The sequence below is a fragment of a genome, unplaced genomic scaffold (assembly GCF_019419815.1).
Source record: "Pyrus x bretschneideri cultivar Hongxiangsu unplaced genomic scaffold, Pyrus_bretschneideri_v1 Contig47, whole genome shotgun sequence".
Taxonomy (NCBI): Eukaryota; Viridiplantae; Streptophyta; class Magnoliopsida; order Rosales; family Rosaceae; genus Pyrus; species Pyrus x bretschneideri.
The window spans coordinates 373,906-391,149 of NW_025999784.1; the positions used below are offsets into that span (position 1 = coordinate 373,906).

The 17,244-nt window shown below is 34.7% G+C and overlaps 1 protein-coding gene and 1 long non-coding RNA gene across 2 annotated transcripts; one reads left to right on the forward strand and one right to left on the reverse strand.

Annotated features, from left to right (window-relative positions):
* Nucleotides 1-455: 455 nt before the first annotated feature.
* On the forward strand, nt 456-1,350 carry LOC103961700 (transcription repressor OFP6-like). The gene has a single exon (XM_009374287.3). The coding sequence runs from the start codon at nt 554-556 to the stop codon at nt 1,118-1,120; it is 567 nt and encodes a 188-aa protein (XP_009372562.1). The 5' UTR covers nt 456-553; the 3' UTR covers nt 1,121-1,350.
* Nucleotides 1,351-3,633: 2,283 nt separating this feature from the next.
* On the reverse strand, nt 3,634-4,636 carry LOC125469915. Its single transcript, XR_007252202.1, has 3 exons — nt 4,292-4,636; nt 3,944-4,046; nt 3,634-3,680 (listed from the first exon to the last, which is right to left on the reverse strand). It is a non-coding gene; the product is annotated as an uncharacterized LOC125469915 (long non-coding RNA).
* Nucleotides 4,637-17,244: the final 12,608 nt, after the last annotated feature.

The following is a 17,244-nucleotide window of genomic DNA, read 5'->3' on the forward strand; positions in this document are numbered from 1 at the left end:
TGCATATACTCTATATCAAATATTATATGAGCAAAAGTACTCTTATTCTGTCATTCAAACCGAAAAACCTCACTTTTGCATAATTATGTATTAATATTTTTCTTATCACTTTGCCACTTTCCACTACTACATTGAAATAACATTGGAATTGTGATACATTATCATTTGAAATCATTCTTATTTTTATATTGATTATAATTCATACTATAATAAAATTTTCTTAATTGATTCTCTGATTGCCCTCATTAAAAGAAATTTCTAACTCTGTTCCTGGCCCCAACCATCAAGAACTAGCACACCATGATGACTAGGAAGCAACCCATCAAGTACATATTTTTCGTAGTCAAATTGTGCGGTATAGACGAGACTGTCACTGGAATAAACTCACAGAACAGCCATTTTAGCATGTAGGGGACCCTTCAGGAGCTCACATGAACACTTTATAGTCAAATCCCCTTATCCCAACAACTCTCACTCACTTCCTCAACTAAACTAATCTCTCTCTCTCTCTCTCTCTCTCTCCCTCCCTCTCCCTCCCCCTAAAACACACACGATGCCTACAACAACCAGAAGAAAGCTCCGGTTGAGCAAAGTCACGGTCGACATAGGATGCAGCTGCAGAAAACCTATTAAGCTCTTCCAAATATTCCACCCTAAACCTAAACCCTCCTCCAAAACCCTAAAACAAAACAAGTACAACCACTTCCCTCCTTCTTCTTCTTCTTCTTCTTCAACCCCACGCAACAACAACAACAACAACAACAACAAAGTCTACAAAGACGACTGTGCTCCATTTTTAGTCACAAATTCCGACGCAAAAGCCACGAGACCCGTCAGGGGCTTCGGTAGAATCGGCAACGAAAGCGTGGCTGTGGAGAAAGACTCCGGCGACCCTTACTTGGACTTTCGACACTCGATGCTACAGATGATACTGGAGAACGAGATATACTCGAAAGACGATCTCCGGGAGCTTCTCAACTGTTTCCTGCAGCTCAACTCGCCCTGCAACCACGGCATTATTATCAGGGCCTTCACTGAGATCTGGAATGCTGTTTTCTCTGTCAGGTCTGGACGTTCGACGTTGCTGCACTTTGCGAGCAACAAGTCACATGACTACTAGCTGAAGGCTGAAGCTGTATCTGCTGCACGTGCAACGGGGGATTGAGAGATTGAGTTTCCAGTTACATGTCGTGTTAAGATAAAAGACAAAGGGATTCAATCAAGTTATTTAAGGTCCTTTGTAAGGTTGTGGGGTGCATGTAATGTAAATAAATATTTTGGATTAATCAAATCTCATATGAATTATGGGTACGATTTTATATTTGTTTTTTTTGTATGATTGTATTTTACCACTTTCCTGGAGTACAAAATAAAGTAAATTGTGGGATGATACAATGTTGGATCATGAGTTTTGTTACATAGTAACATGGTAAAAGAATATATATATATATATATAATTTTCAAAAAGGGATAATATTTGTGTGTATGTTGTTATACATCTTTACCTTTCACTTCTAAAACATTACTGTATAAAATTTACAGTTACAATGCCTTTGTGAATTTTTTTAGTGCAACGATTCTGATTTTATATCTTATGTGGTAATCTTTGAAGTGAAAATTTCCGGCTGATGTTGTTGAAGTATGATATATATATATATATATATATATATATATATATCTATAGCAATTGGCTTGTAATAAGTTTTAATTAGAGTGGACTTAGGATTATTTGAGAAGAGCTAAGGTCATCTCCAATTGAAGGCTGGCCAGATAGCTCGTTTTAACCCTCTGGTCATCCAAAAAATTAATATTTTAATGAACAGTGCAGGGCCATATTTCTTACCATCTCCAACTGAGGGGCTAGAGGGTCATAGACCAAACATAGTCTTGTGAAAAAAAAACCATCTCCAACCAAGGGCTAAAGGGTCATAGGGCCAAACATAATTTATTATTTTAATTGAACTACTATGGTTACTTAAATTAAATTACCTCAATCATTTTATGTTTTGGGATTGTCAATAATTTTCATATTGTTAAATGTTTTTAAAAATATTGTCTAAGTTTCATGTTGTTAAATTTTTTTTTAGTTTTTATGTTGTTTAATGTTACTTAATCTTGTTTAATAACTTAGAAAGTTATAGGGAAAAAAAATAGCATTTTTAAATATTGTAAAAAAAAAAAAAAAAAAAAACCAAATATGACGTCAGCATGTGGCCTGGCCTGGGGCCAGCTGGTTGGCTACTCTGGGCCGACCGGGTGGCCCTTTTTTGTCCAGTAGGGCCCACGAGCCATTTGGTCTGACCCTCGGTTGGAGACGGTTTTCGGGCTATTTTCGGCCTTCTGGACCCTTTAGTTGAAGGTGGCCTAATCTTCTATAAAATAAAGGAGAATACTTCATACTTATATTATGCATGCATTGTACAAATATTATGATTAAAATGGCTCATTTCTCTTGTCCTTAAGCAATTATTTTTATAAATTATGTCTTGGAATGAAAGACAATTCAGAATGACACACCGCGACCAAAGTCTAGACGTGCTAGCTGTCACGTGAGGGTGACGTAGTCAAGTGTGCTACAGAAGTGATGATAGTAATAAGTAAATGTGAATAAATAAAAACTAACTTAAGCTTATTTAACTAGTGATAAAAATAAGTGCGTGAAAGGATCAAGTACCAAATACAAGTATTCAGAGCATAGGCAATCCAACAGTGCAGTCAACCCAACTAAGTGCTAATTATACAAAACAGGGAGAAGATCCCTACACTTATTTAGTAGATCGTCAGAACCGCCGAGAAGTCCTTGTGAGCCACTAAGATGTACAGCTACCTAGGACCTGGAGGGGCGCAAAACAGAAGGGTGAGTGGGCAAAAACAAAACATTTGAAAACACATTTATCTTTTCTGAACATAATAATCCCTCACTGTAAAACCCGTATAGTTTCTAGAAAATAATACTACGTATACACATACGAATACCAATGCACAAGGCTAGTAAAAACTGTAATATGCCATGTCATAATGTTTCCACACTAAAAGATGTAAGTCAGGTGAAATCAATATAAAGTATATGCTAGTCGGAGTCACCTGTACGACTGGACCCATAGCTCATCAGTATATGCTAGCACACGAATCGGAACCACCTATTGTAATCTGTACGATAGGGCTAGGTGTTATGTACGCTCAAGTGCTACGATCATGTGAAGGTTGTGCGAATAATCGCATGCCACCTACGAGTCAGAACCACCTATTGTGGTCTATATGACAGGGCTGGCACCAAACTTGGATCCAAGGTGAAAGTGTGGTGCGGGAGGTGAACATCACGTGAAGGACTGTGCTTTAATCTCGGGCGGGAGCACTATCACTGGGTTGCAGCAATGATGAGCTCTAAATGCATCTATGCATAACGATGTGCAATATACTCACCTGAAGCTTACCTGAGCCTCCGCAGTATCAAACAATATAATTCATGATTGATAATAATGAAATACTTAAAATGTAACTCATTTTCGACATGGCATTTAAAGCATAAATCATTTTGAAAAAAGATGTTTTGGAAATATATATATATATATATATGTATGTATATATATATAGAAAGCAAATGCCCACTCACTAATAAGTAGCAGGATCGTAGCCTCTCAATCTTGCTTGTCCACGCTTGTCCTCGAAGTACGTTTCACCTATATGTGAAATAACCAATTTTTCGTTCATTTTAAAGCACATACATAAACCAGAGGAATAACTTCTCATACGTTGCTCAAATGGGGTGTTTGAATATACCAAAATGATCTACTCGACAACACGAACACCTCCATATTTTTAGAATAATTTTTGGACGTCACATGCGCAGGCACGTGCCTGGCACACTGACAGAATCCTTAACGGCGTTAGGGAATATTCCGTTAAAATAGTAGAATATTCCATTAAATCCTAACGGAGTTACCTTACACCATCAGTATATTTCGTCAAAGTTGACGGAATATTCCTCTTCTTCTCCGGTGACTTGCCGGAATCCGCAACCAGCCGCCGTTTGTACTCGACGGTTTCTGGAAAAATTTCAAAGTTTAATATCCTCTCCAATTCTCAACCAAAATCCAAGAAACTTACATGGATTTAAAGGTCTTAAAGAGTACAACACAACCATACATATTAGAGGTCCAAAATCTAACGGAAAACAGTCAGAATTATCCTTGGAACAACCAACCAAAATTGGAACTTCAAGAACTCGACTATTCCGATGTCCAAACCACTCCAAAATTGCTCCAAGATGTTAGGGAAGTTGAGTGGGTACCTTACTAAACCATAAAACTTCGAAATCACGTCAGGATCGTGACGGAGCAAACTTCACCTCGCCGGAGGTTATGGTTTCTCGAGTTCCCGTGATTCCTTCTTCGAACTAAGGGTACAGTTAGGTTCCTAAGCTTGCAAGGAACACAAAGGTAGTCTTCAAAAGCTCGATCCGTGCAAGTTGATGATGGTTGGGTGTATGGGTGCTACGGTTTACGGACGAGGAAAGGTCGAGAAGGTGAGGGAGAGAAGAAGGATGCGTACGTGTGTGGGTGTATGTGTGTGTGCGCCCGGGATTGGTTAGAAGAAAATGATCATAAGCCCTAATTGGGATGCCGTGAGGAAGAGAGAAAGAGTTAGGTTCTAGTTGGCCCAAAGAAAACAAAACAATCCAAATCTAATTGGCTCAAGAATATAGGGACTAAAATGATTGGTGAATAAGTGATAGGCAACCCAAAATTATATTTCTACCCAATCTCGATCTTTAATCGCCGTAAAATTTTAAACTACATATGTGCATCCACGTCACCAAGCCAACGAGGGCATATTCGTCACTTACACACTCGGGGAGAAAAATATATAATAATTTGGGACGGGTCGTCACACATAATTTGCATTGTCTACGAACAAGGAAGTTATTAGTAATGCAACTATGAATCTCAAGAAAAAGGCAGACAAAGTCCGAAGGCTGTTATTCCAATAAATCGATAATTTTGATAACAAGTATCATACTTATAGCAAACTATCACTAAATAAACCCAAGTTATTAGAGTTTAACCAAGTGTTATCCAATCCAAAAAATAAATCAAACGATCGAGTTGATGTATTATCTCTAGGAGTGTAAGTTGGGTTGGTCAAATAGGGCAAGTTTCAAGAAGTTAGGGCATTGTTAGGGGAGAAAGATAGGCATTGGGATTTGGATTATAATTATTACAGAGAGTTGGAAGCGGGGAAAGCCAGTCGTTTTATGCAATTTAATTTGTGAGGAGAGAATAGAAATGTCTATGACTGACATATCTTTATACATTTTCCAACACTCCATTATATTTTTGGCTCCTTCTAGGTTCTTAATCACACACTTGCAACTTGGCTTTCGATCTCTCTCCGGCTCGTCTTCTCTGCCGTATGTTTCTCCTCTAACATCAACTGATTATCTATTTGCATAAACGAACATGGCTCTCCCTCCACCTCAAAAAAAGAAAATGTATAGCTTTCAAGGAATGTGACTTCGTGTCAAAGTTTGAGAGACAATTTTGCGACCGATTACTAATCAACACCAAGTTTAAGGTGTGCAGTTTCTTGAAAAAAATCTCATTGCAAGTGGTAGAACCACATGTTTTATCCAATAAGTGTGCAGTTTCTTAAAAAAATATCTCATTGCAAGTAGTAGAACCATAATTATAAAAAGAATTAATTTAATTGCATAAGATTTCTTATGCAAGACATATGCTTCAACACTTCAATTTAATCATCAAACACTTATGATAAGTACCCATAGCATAGTAAAATATAAAAATTCATTTATAAACTTTAGACCTTTTAAACACTAAATAGTTCCTTACATGCATGCAAAACTTATTTATGAAGAACACACACACAAAAAATACACATATTATAATTTTTTTTTTAAATCTGAGTCAAATATATATATACAGTTTCATAAGCAGCTTGATAGAAAACTCACTAATGTAAAGGTTATAAAAAGGAGGGGATCGATGTCCAATATTCGAAGTGTGGATGAAATCAATGAATTGCAAGGTGTTGTGATAAGCCTTCCCGATTAAAAATGAAAAAAAAACGTTGCACACTAAACTTTCTTGATGTTTAACCGTCAAATTAAAAAAATTGAACGAAAATAACAGATGAAATTAAACAAGATGTATGAGAGCCTAAAAAATATACGTGAAAAATTTGTATTACCGATTAAATTAACAATTTTAAATATCACCATGAGCTTGTCATTTATGGTCTAATAATTTTTTTTTTTCATTTGTAATTAAAAAATTTTAAATCTAAATAATGAGTTCGATATTAATTTATTTTTCACACTTCTAATATATCACTTTATCAAATGTCACCCTGTGCTTGAAATGGAATTTAAGGCCTTAACAAGTCCTCAATACCAAAGTGATCTTTATGCAGCCATCAGATGGGCGCAAGCCACGATAATGAAGACCGACTTGACTCTATCTGTAACAAGCCATATAAACCAAAGGATATAGAACCCATCCGGATTTAAATTGTGAAAATTCTAAGGATTTTCACATCTTAGCTATTTATTGTATATCGTACGATAAGAAATTATTTGATTTTCTTTTATTTAAAATTAAACACAAATAATACCTGACGAAAACTGACCATATGATGTATGATAAATGGTTACAACGTGAGGATCCTTAATATCCTCACAAAAAGAATCTCTAAGATTGCCTAAAATAGGATCCGGAGAGGATCTTTCTTTGGTTTTGCTTTGCAGTGACGGACAATTACAGTTTGCATTCGTGCCTCTCTCTCTCTCTCTCTCTGTGTAGCCATTCTCCATGTCACCAAGTTAATTAGTTCTTTCTTTTTTCCATTTCTGGCCCAAAGAAAGTTTTACATGATGGAAAATGTTCCCCACCATCTTATAAAAGATCTAAACAAAGATATTGACTTGATGTGAATGTGTACTTGTTGATACAGAGATTTGATATGTGTTACAATTAATTTACTAGGCAGGAGGAGAAGGGAGGCACTCATTATCTTTTGTTTGTAAAAATTCAATTTTTCTTGTTCGTAAAGTGAGGATTTAAGGGGGAGAGAGACGTTGGACAGAGTCATGATGCATATGCATGAACCTGCTTCAAATTTTAAATGAAGGAGAAGGCACTTAAGTTTTTCCACAACCAAGAAGATTCCCTCAATCACTTAGATTTTGACTAAACCCTTCTTATAGTAGACCACATTCAATTCTTACATTGATGATGATGATACATCTACATTAATGAAATTTGAAAAAGTTGCTGTGTGAGAGAGATGATGGTTAATTGTTTTTATTATTTATTTTTATAAGAAAAGATATTTAGTATAAGCAATATATTACATTAGTCTAATTAAATGAAAGAGAAGAGTTTAGAATCGCGACAGAGAATACTGAAGAGGAGTAGACTTCGTATGAAAATGAGCATAAAAGTTGTGCCGAAAACTAACGTAAGAGAAGAGAAATTACGATAAGATAATATCATTCACTCAGAAAGAAAACACTAAATGAAAAGCAAGAAATAAAGAGGAGGGTGATGAGAAAATGTATGCAAAAATACTTGAAAGAAATGAGTAAAATGAGTTCTAATTATTAAACTCTCTAGATTAAATCAGTAATGCAGCTCTTACTAAGGGTCTAGTAACATTTGGTCTTGTAACATCTAAACCCTCTTACTGACGTATGAACATTTTGGTCTTGTAACACCTAATATGGAATTCTACCTTATCGGAGAAAGCATTAAGTTTAAATTCATAAACAATACACGTTTAATAAAATAAAAAAAATAAAAAAGTTGACCGAATCATTAGTAAACATGAGATCCTTTCGTGTAATTACCAGTTCTATATTTTTTGTCTTTCCCGTCACTTGATTTGATTAAAATAAATAAATAAATAAATAAAGAAGAAAAGAGAGAGATATATACCACCGATTACACACAATAATTTCCCAATTAAAGATAATAATTGAAACAAATCAAGCCAAAGAAATGAACACTGTTTTATGAGCATATTACATAATCAAGCATGGGCTAAATCACCGACCGGAAAGAGAGCATAGCCGACTTTAATTTTTAGTATCCTGTAACACAGACATACAATATGCCTTCAACTTTTTGTGGAACCAAAGAACCTGAGTTTGTAACTGGATATGACAATTATACGAGTCCATTTGGGTCGATGGCAAAGCTAATATGGGATCATTGTAGTGGTGGATCCAAGATTTTAAACTCAGGGATCCCAATTATAAAGGTCAAACAATTTATAGACAAAAATAACATTAAAAATTTAAATATAATACATTTCATTCAAAAATCATATGCAAAACAATATTACAAATTATAAAATCATAATTCCAGCGTCCATTACGAGGTTTCATAAGTTACTAGTGAGTACCTAAGTTATTGATTATCTGATGAACCACTAAATTTAAGACACCGGTCAATTAAAACTCTCCTCAAACTCCCACTATCTTTCTAACCAAACACACCATTTTTCTCTTTTACTAGTTTCCAAACATTCACCTTCTCTCTCACTAAGAACAAAGTTGCCATACCTCCACCAACCGCCTCCCTCCCCATTTTTCCGAAGCCATGGCAGCTTCACCCCCAAATTTCACCAACCCATGACAGATCATATCCATCTTACTAACATTATGAAGGAAATTTCACCCATAAGAAAAATTACTAAGATGGTTGAAATAATTTGGGGAAATTTGGGCTTATGTACTGCCCCCGCCAAACGACAGAGAAAGGTTGGAAGAGAAGTGGGTGGCATCGACGGATGAGACCATGGCAGAAGCAAGGATGAGACAGGCATGAAGGGTTCTTATTTTCTTTCTTCTTGGTGCGCGGTCATCTTCTCCGAGAAGAAGACAGCCACTGCAACTTGCAACCTACAACCTGCATAGACCTCATGCTCGAGTACGAGGGGTCCCCGAAAAATTTATAGCAGGGATTTAGGATCGCCGACGGATCCTGGGACCTCCCAGGTCCCTATGTGGATCCGCCCTTAGATCATTGGTTATCTTTGATTTCAACAACGTAAAAAACTTCATGTATGTTCGTTTGTATATTGTATTTGACTCTTATAAACATCTAAAGTAAATTAAATTACAACAGTATTCTCCTACTTTTTCTATTTTATTCTATCATATTTGTCTTTCTAAGTATTGGTAGTCTTTAACATTACTCTACAGAATCATGCGTTTACCCTCGACAAGTCTCTACAAATAATAGTAGTTGTCGACATGTTGGCATAAACTTTTCGTCATATGTTAACAGAAATTAGCAGGTGTCTGCTAAGTGCTTGACGAAATTGCCCAATTTTTATTTTTTTTATTGATATTCTGATCCCATTATTTGAAAATTATGGCTACGCCATTGATTTGGATACCTTTATAAGCCAATAGATTTAGGCCATCTCCAACCGAAAGGTCTAGAGGGTCGAAAATAGCCCGAAAACAGTGTATAACAGAGGGCTAGGCTAGAGGGCTCATGGGCCCCACGAAATCTGAAAGGGCCAACGAGCTGGCCACAAGTAGCTAGCCAGCCAGCCAGGTGTGGGCTAGAGGGCTAAGTATTCTTGTTGATTATAACCGACAATAATGCTTAAACAAAAATTTGAATACAACGGCTAGCTTACTACTCGTTGTATTCAATTTTTTTTTCTTTTGGGCCCTTTTTTTTTTTAATTCTTAAAAATTCTAATTTTTTTTCCCTATAAATACCTAAACCATTCATTAAATTTAAGTTCTAATTTTTTTGGTTTTTTGGGCCAGTTACCGTTGTAATTTTTAAATATAAGTTGTTGTCAGATTTGAATTTAAGTTGTTGTAGTTTTTAAATTTAAATAATAAATTATGTTTGGCCCTTTGACCCTTGGTTGAAGACGGTTTTTTGTGATAGAACTAAAACAAGCCCTATGGCCATTTGACCTTCGGTTGGAGACGGAGGCAAACATAGTCATATATTGTTCATTAAAATATTAATATCTTAGAGTACCAGAAGGCTAAAACAAGCCCTTTGGTCTGCCCTTGATTGGAGATAGCCTTAATCATTTTGATTTGGAGCATCAAAATGTGAGACTGACATGTAAAGAGGTACATAGTGGGAACAATGAGCATGGGAAAATATAATATAAGGAAAAGACATGACACTTAAAAAGGCAGTTAGAACCCTACTGGTCCAATCTTGTCCCTTAAAGACATGCCTTTAAGTTGACCTCTCTTGAAAAGTTTAATCTTTAATCTTTCTTTTTAAGACATTTTAGGGGTTTAAGTAACTTTAGGAATGCTGAAATTCCAATTATTAGTGACTTTGTGTAACCTAACCCTACATGTCCTTCGGTACAATATCCAGGACACAGTCATACAAGTGTGGGCATAGAAGTTTGCCTTACTTTAGTAGAAGCTGGAAGATTATCAATTGCTAATCTATGTTTACGTTTATGATTTATCCAATCGGTTTAGGATGTTATTAGCTACACTTTTAAATTCCGATCTTAGTTCAATAGAAGATGTGCCCTTGTCTAGACTTGAATTTAGTCGAATTAATCAAAGCATTATACTTTTGCATCTACGTCCAAGTTCGGTTTTCACTTCTTATGGTTTAGACTTCAAAATAAGATAATCTTCAAAACAAGAGATTGTTAAAATGAACAATTTACATATCTTGTTGGCCGAAAAAGTCCCCTACCGAACAATTTTTAATGGAATACAAAACACTCATCTTGACACTTCTCTAACCTTAATTATAGTGGACGTTTCTCTAAACCTATAGAACTGAAAACGTATTAAATTTGGTGCAACCGAAGCTTGGGCCCAAACAAACATAGAATGATATTGCAAAATATCTTAATTCACAGTAATGTGGTTTTCTTCTTTTCTAAGGTAGCATTTTATTTCACTGTCATTTTCTTGACTTTAATTAGTGATTAATGTCTAACGAACCTCAAAAGCTTAGTAGTTAGCCAGGAAAGTTGGAGTAGAACACAAACTGGATAAGCGAATAAAGTCATAAGGTTATCGAAATACCGTCTGCAAAACTATACACAAGTGAAGTGGCTGAATTGTAATCTAGGATATTAGGGTTTCAATTTCTGTTGCAGCAACCTCAAGAGGCCGTAGCTAGTGTTCTAGCCCAACATATGTACATTGTTCAGGTTCAAAATATAAAAATGCACAAATTAACTCATTAATAAAATGGTAATCACTTGCCAATGTCTATTGAAATTATGCATCTAATTCAAGTTAATATTGGCACATTACCGCAACTATGCTAGTCCACACACACAAAAGAACAATACAACATATTTTCCTTTTTCTCTCCTCTCTTCCCGAGTTCTAACGACTCCTTTTAAAAGTGGGAAGAAAAAATTGTCACTAGCATTACGGTTTAAGGGTACGTATTTCTCTAATTTACAAGTGAAAGATTTTAGATTTGATTCTCATATATGGTGAGTTAAATACCTAATTATGACTGACTTGTTATGTGACTTATCCTACATTCCTTCTCTTGATATTGTTGTATAAAAAATGGACGAAAATACTTGAATCTGTTTATCATTCTTTTTCTATTGTTCTCTCACATCCATATTTTTACCAAGTGAGGGTAACTTGTTATGTCCTCCCTTCTATCTTTGTTCATGGTTATTGTTTCCTCCTTTACCAAACACGGAACAATTAGGGTTTGAATGTTCTTCTGCATAAACGTAATGAAAAGCCATGATGCAGGTGAGTAATGGTGGCTGAGTAATGGTGGTAGCAATAGTATTGAATCCTTGATTGGACCCTTGGTTGGTGTCAGGGTGTGTTTATGTGAAAAGCTTTTAAAATACCAAAGGTAAAAGCCCAATTGAATGCAAATGGTGGTACCGATTGGAGTGATATGGGCCGTGGTTGGCAGTTGGTGTTAATAAAGCCTGCCCTCAATTACATCATGCTCCATTTAAGGTGCCTTAAATTGACTTGAATGACTAGGTCCTTCTAACACGTAAAGCAACCATGACATCTTGATAAATTTTTCAATGTGTCAGAAATATGATTCAATATACCAAGTGTTATAGCACAGATAGTAGAAAATTTTAATTTCAAGTATCCAACCACTTATATTATAACTTTTGGTGTGCTAAGCTGTGTTCTCGATACATTAAAAAATTTATTCTTTCAAAAATGTCGGTGACTCACTGTTTTTTTATTTTTTATTATTATTTATAAACGATATTACTATCCTAAAAAGTAGGCTCGTTCTTCTAGACCGTATCATTTAAGGAAATTGTTATCACGTACCCTTCGATTTTAATTTAATTGTAAGTGATCATTCGACTTTTGTTGTTGTATTTTCTTATCCATTGTTGGACTAAGATCGGTGAGTGACTACAATATTCTTAGATCATAAGGTCTAAGAAAAGAGACTCTGTAATGAGAAGGTGTTAACAATGGATGCAGTAATTTGACGAGAAATGACATATACACTGAGGCAATCCAACACTTGTAAATGATGTATAACTTTGGTATCAAATGAATACATCACTTTTATTGTAATATAATAGAAAATAATAATCACACATCATTTTTTTTTCCTTTTACATATTCTTCTTTATTTTTTTTCACCATATTGAACAAACCAACATAAACAACCAACGAACAAAAGTAAACAAGATTGTATAGAGTAATAAAAGGGGGTGTAGTTATCTTTTTCCTTATAAACTGCGATAAAGTTGTCAAGGTTTCGTCAATGATCCCATGAAAATGCAATGTTGCTTGCTTATCAGTTTGAGAATAAAAGTTAAATAAAAATCGCTCACACACGTGTCAGTTCATTTTGTCGTATATATGTTTTATGGGTCGTTTGTTGCACTATATTATTTTGGATTAGGCTAGTTTCAGTGATAAGCTGGATTGAGTTAAAATTGACTAAGAATAATTGACTTAGTGAAACGTTTGGTACAGTATCAGACTAAAAAGTAGGATAATAAAAATTAATTCTCAGTTTTTTTTTTCTTTTTCTTTTTCTAGAATTAATTCTCTATCTCTTCCTATTATTTTTCCCGTCCAGCTCCCTCTCTCTTCCTTTTTTTTTTTTTTTTCCATCCAAATCCCTCTCTCTTTTCCCTCTCAACTAATTAAACTGTATCTCAAAGACCCAAACCCACCTCAAGAGGTGGGATTGTGTATTCCCTCCTTCCTCACGATCCTCCTCTTTCGCTTGTGCACTCCCTTGCGATCCCAAGCCTGTGGTGGTGGGTCAAGGGGTTCTGGGTGATAATCAAATTCTAAGATTTTAGGGTGTGGTGAGGCTGCTGTCATTGGAGAAGGCTGCTTGAGACGGTTTTGAGGAAGACAAGAGAGGAGTGACATATAGTCCTAGCTAATACAAAGCTATCGATTGCAATTAGCTAACGACAGTTAGCTAGGAAGGCTCACACAAAGACGAGATTTTTGGAATGACAATTACATTTTTCTTATTATTATAAATACTCCAATTTGAATCACGCATTAAAGCAAGAATAACTTAATAAATAATTTTAAATAGAATCGCAATATGTCATGTTAAACTGTTCGATTCAAATAAACACATTAAAAACCATATTATCATCTTTGTTTTATTATGGGGATTCTCACTCTAGTAACAAAGGGAAAAAATAATTCATTATTTAGATCTTTTAGTAGTCTGCATCTAAACCACTCTCATCATTTAAAAAATTACCAAGTAATAAATTTACTTTACTTCCATCCCTAGGGCGAAAAAAAAAAAAAGAAGAAGCCTTGGAGTGAAATGTGGGACGGGCGTATGGATCTATGAAAGGCATTGAATGCAAGAACCACACACAGCTCAAGTTGAAATAAGACAGATGCCAACTTCTATATTATTTTTTTGGTCCCAATTTTCGTGTAAAATTAAATTCTCTTGGAAAATGAGGGATTTGTGTTAGTTGTTTTGTTTTTCTCTTGGGTGTTGTTTGGGTCATTATCTCACTAATTAGCAGACTAAGCAGCATTAATTAGTTTGGGAAAACATGTGTTGATATTGATTTTCTCCAAATTGGACAAGTAAAAGCCTGCAGGGTGTCTGTTTCTTTGTCTGGAACAGTTCAATTGTGTTCCAGTGCATGCATTCTAACCCAGTGAGACCTATTTGTTGATGTTGCCATGTGGCACCTAGCTAGTTTATTTTGACCTACACCGTTGCCAACCCCTTAATTAGTTTTCTGGTTCAAACGATAGAAATTTTTATTAAATTCGAATATAAGTGTTTACATCAAAAATTAAAATATTAAACAATCATTTCGGCTTAAAACTATTCAATCTAAGAAGGCACTTTCCCTTAAAACAAAAGTAGCCAGTAAATGTGTTGACCATTACAAATACGAGAAACAAAAAAAAACTTCTACTAACCTCAATTGATTTTGTAAACATTGTATACAAGGTTCTAAAAGACAATAGATGCTAGTTGGACGAGGAGCAGAGGCCTATCGCCTAGGGAAGGTGCTTAAAGTCTTCAATCACTCGTAGTGATTGAAATCCAATTTATAATCAGACTTCAACAATGAGTAGACTGCAAACATCATTAATCTCAAACTTAATTTGCTAATAATATATAATCAGCAGTCATTACAACTTGAACATTATATTGTTTGTTTAAACAAAACAAAATTAAACATTATATCCAACTTAGCATATCGAGATTGAGGTATTAAAATATGAATGGCACGAGGTTTAGAAGCTTCGCCGTTAGGGAAAGAATCTTGGCTCAGAGATTGAAGAGGCATCTATGCTGATTGCTGAGCCAAAAGACTCTCGAACCATGGAGCATTGACTAATTTTTTTACCTATTTGATTGCTGAGGCATCTATGCTGATTGCTGAGCAAACATTATGAGTAGGAGCTAATCTAAAGCTAGAGCCTAATAAGCGAAGTTTTCCTCGTTTAAGGAAGCGAACACACTATTCTGATCATATCATAATTAACAGAATCTTAATAAAATGATGATATTGATTTACGATAATTAATTTTAAAGACCACGTTGATTGATTTTGAAATAAAAAAATTAAAATAAAAATTTAGTCAATTTCAAGAATCATTTGTAATTAAAAAAAAAAAAACCATTCTTTTTTATTGGTTTCTGGTGAGTCTAGTGGGGTATATATTATTGTTTGTACAAATCCATATTTACATAATATAGCACACCTCCTATATATTTGTTCTTTAATCATTCTTCCCAATGATGAGAACAAGATGATAACATAAATCAACATGATAATTTTTAGGAATCAATTATTTTTAAATCAGACAATTAAACATATTACGTTATCAAAATAAATCAGCATGCGCAATTTAAACGAAAGCACAACCAAATCAATTGTTCAGATTAACAATCTTTTTCATGTCTAATTAGGTATACCACAACATGGGAATTTGTAACTCCCTCATCTGCTTATTCGTGCTACATAAACAGCACAAGATTTAGTAGCCATAGTATTACTTGATAATTGATGGGAATAATTTTTTGTTTCAAGACAATCAAACATATTATGTTATCAGAATATAATCACTTTGAGCTATGTACATAGTTAAACGAAAGTATATAAAGTTACTTAAGTTTAGAATAACAATCTTTTTCACGATTGATTAGGTACCGCGACATGGGAAATTGTAACTTCCATATATATAACTCCTTGCCTAACAAGACATCTATGCAGATCACAACCAAATACAGGTATGGAGTATGGAGATGTAGCATCGGATTTAGCTTGAGTTGTTCCTATCCTGCATTGGATTTACCTTGGTGTGAGCTGCTTCTTTGCACCACTCAAAATCTGACATTCATATACATAACACCTCCAAAGAACAGATATCCCACCTTCTTGTTTTTTCCTGCAACACCTAGCTATTTGCATAACGGTGAAAAATTCAAATTATTATATATGCAGGTATATGATGATAAGGTTACCCAAAATAAGAAGACAAAATAAAAATAAAAACAAGCATACAAATATTTTCCATCTGAAATTATATAAAGCTGAAAAAGGCAATTGCAGGTGTGTTTGTTTTCTTTTCTTAAACTTAGTACTTGTTTGACTCTTAAAACTATGAATAAAAATGGCGACTCCAAGTCAACAAGGTTTTTTGCTTTGCAAAGGTCGGGGGAGGGGGAGGACAGTCTTTCGTACGCAGCCTTACTGTTGGAGTAACCATGGATATTCATAATAATTCATTATGTTCATGCCAATCTCGTCACTACGTAAGTTTTTTAGCATACTCAAAACACTATTACGTAATGTTATTATTTTATTCAAATTATAACATATGTATTTTCTTTTTATTCATATCACAAAAAATAATAACACTCCGTAACTATGTTTGTGGTACACAAAAATTTCCCCCGCTCACTCAAGGATAATATTTTCGACGCAAAATTTCACAGTTTTTATCGGGGTTGTGCAGGTGCAAGGAAATGAGTGTTAGGACCACGCCAAATTTCAGAGTTGGAATGGCACCAATCATTGATAACGACGGTCCATTTTCAAAATCAACGGCCCTGATTGCTTCAAAATTTCAGAACTTGGATTGCACAGTGGCAGATATTACTAAATCACAGTGGCTACACTTGTGTCAATGTGATCAGTTGCAGAAGATCATCTCTGCAAATTTCTGTTCATTTTGTTAGACTTAAAATATTTTAAATCACTGAATTCTTAACTTAGTAACCGCAGTACATAGAATACACCGGAACATATTAAACAATCCAACAATAATATAATCATTATAGAGTAACACATAATTAGAAACAAATTTCAAACGTTGTGTGAATTAAACAATGATAACTAAAAAGATGTTGAAAGACTTATCTGAGTTTTTCTAATATCCTGAAAGATAAATTGCCATGACAAAATCACAAATGAGCCCTTTTTAAAGAAAACAAATCCAACAAAATAATATATTCACTAAAAAATAGGAGAAGAGGCCATAAGTTGTTGCCCACATGGAGCTTAGTATATGTCAATATGTCATATATAATTAACAAAATGCCGTTGAAGCAAGATGCCTAATTTTCAGTGTACCTTTTTTCCCGCTGCATTTTTTTTATTTTTATCAACAACTTGATGATTTCTTGACGGTCCACATAAAATTTTTAATTTGTCTTACGTAATATTAACACATTCAATCTGCCATCAAGTGTGACCATAAAGTTTCCAAAAATAGCATACATGACTTTT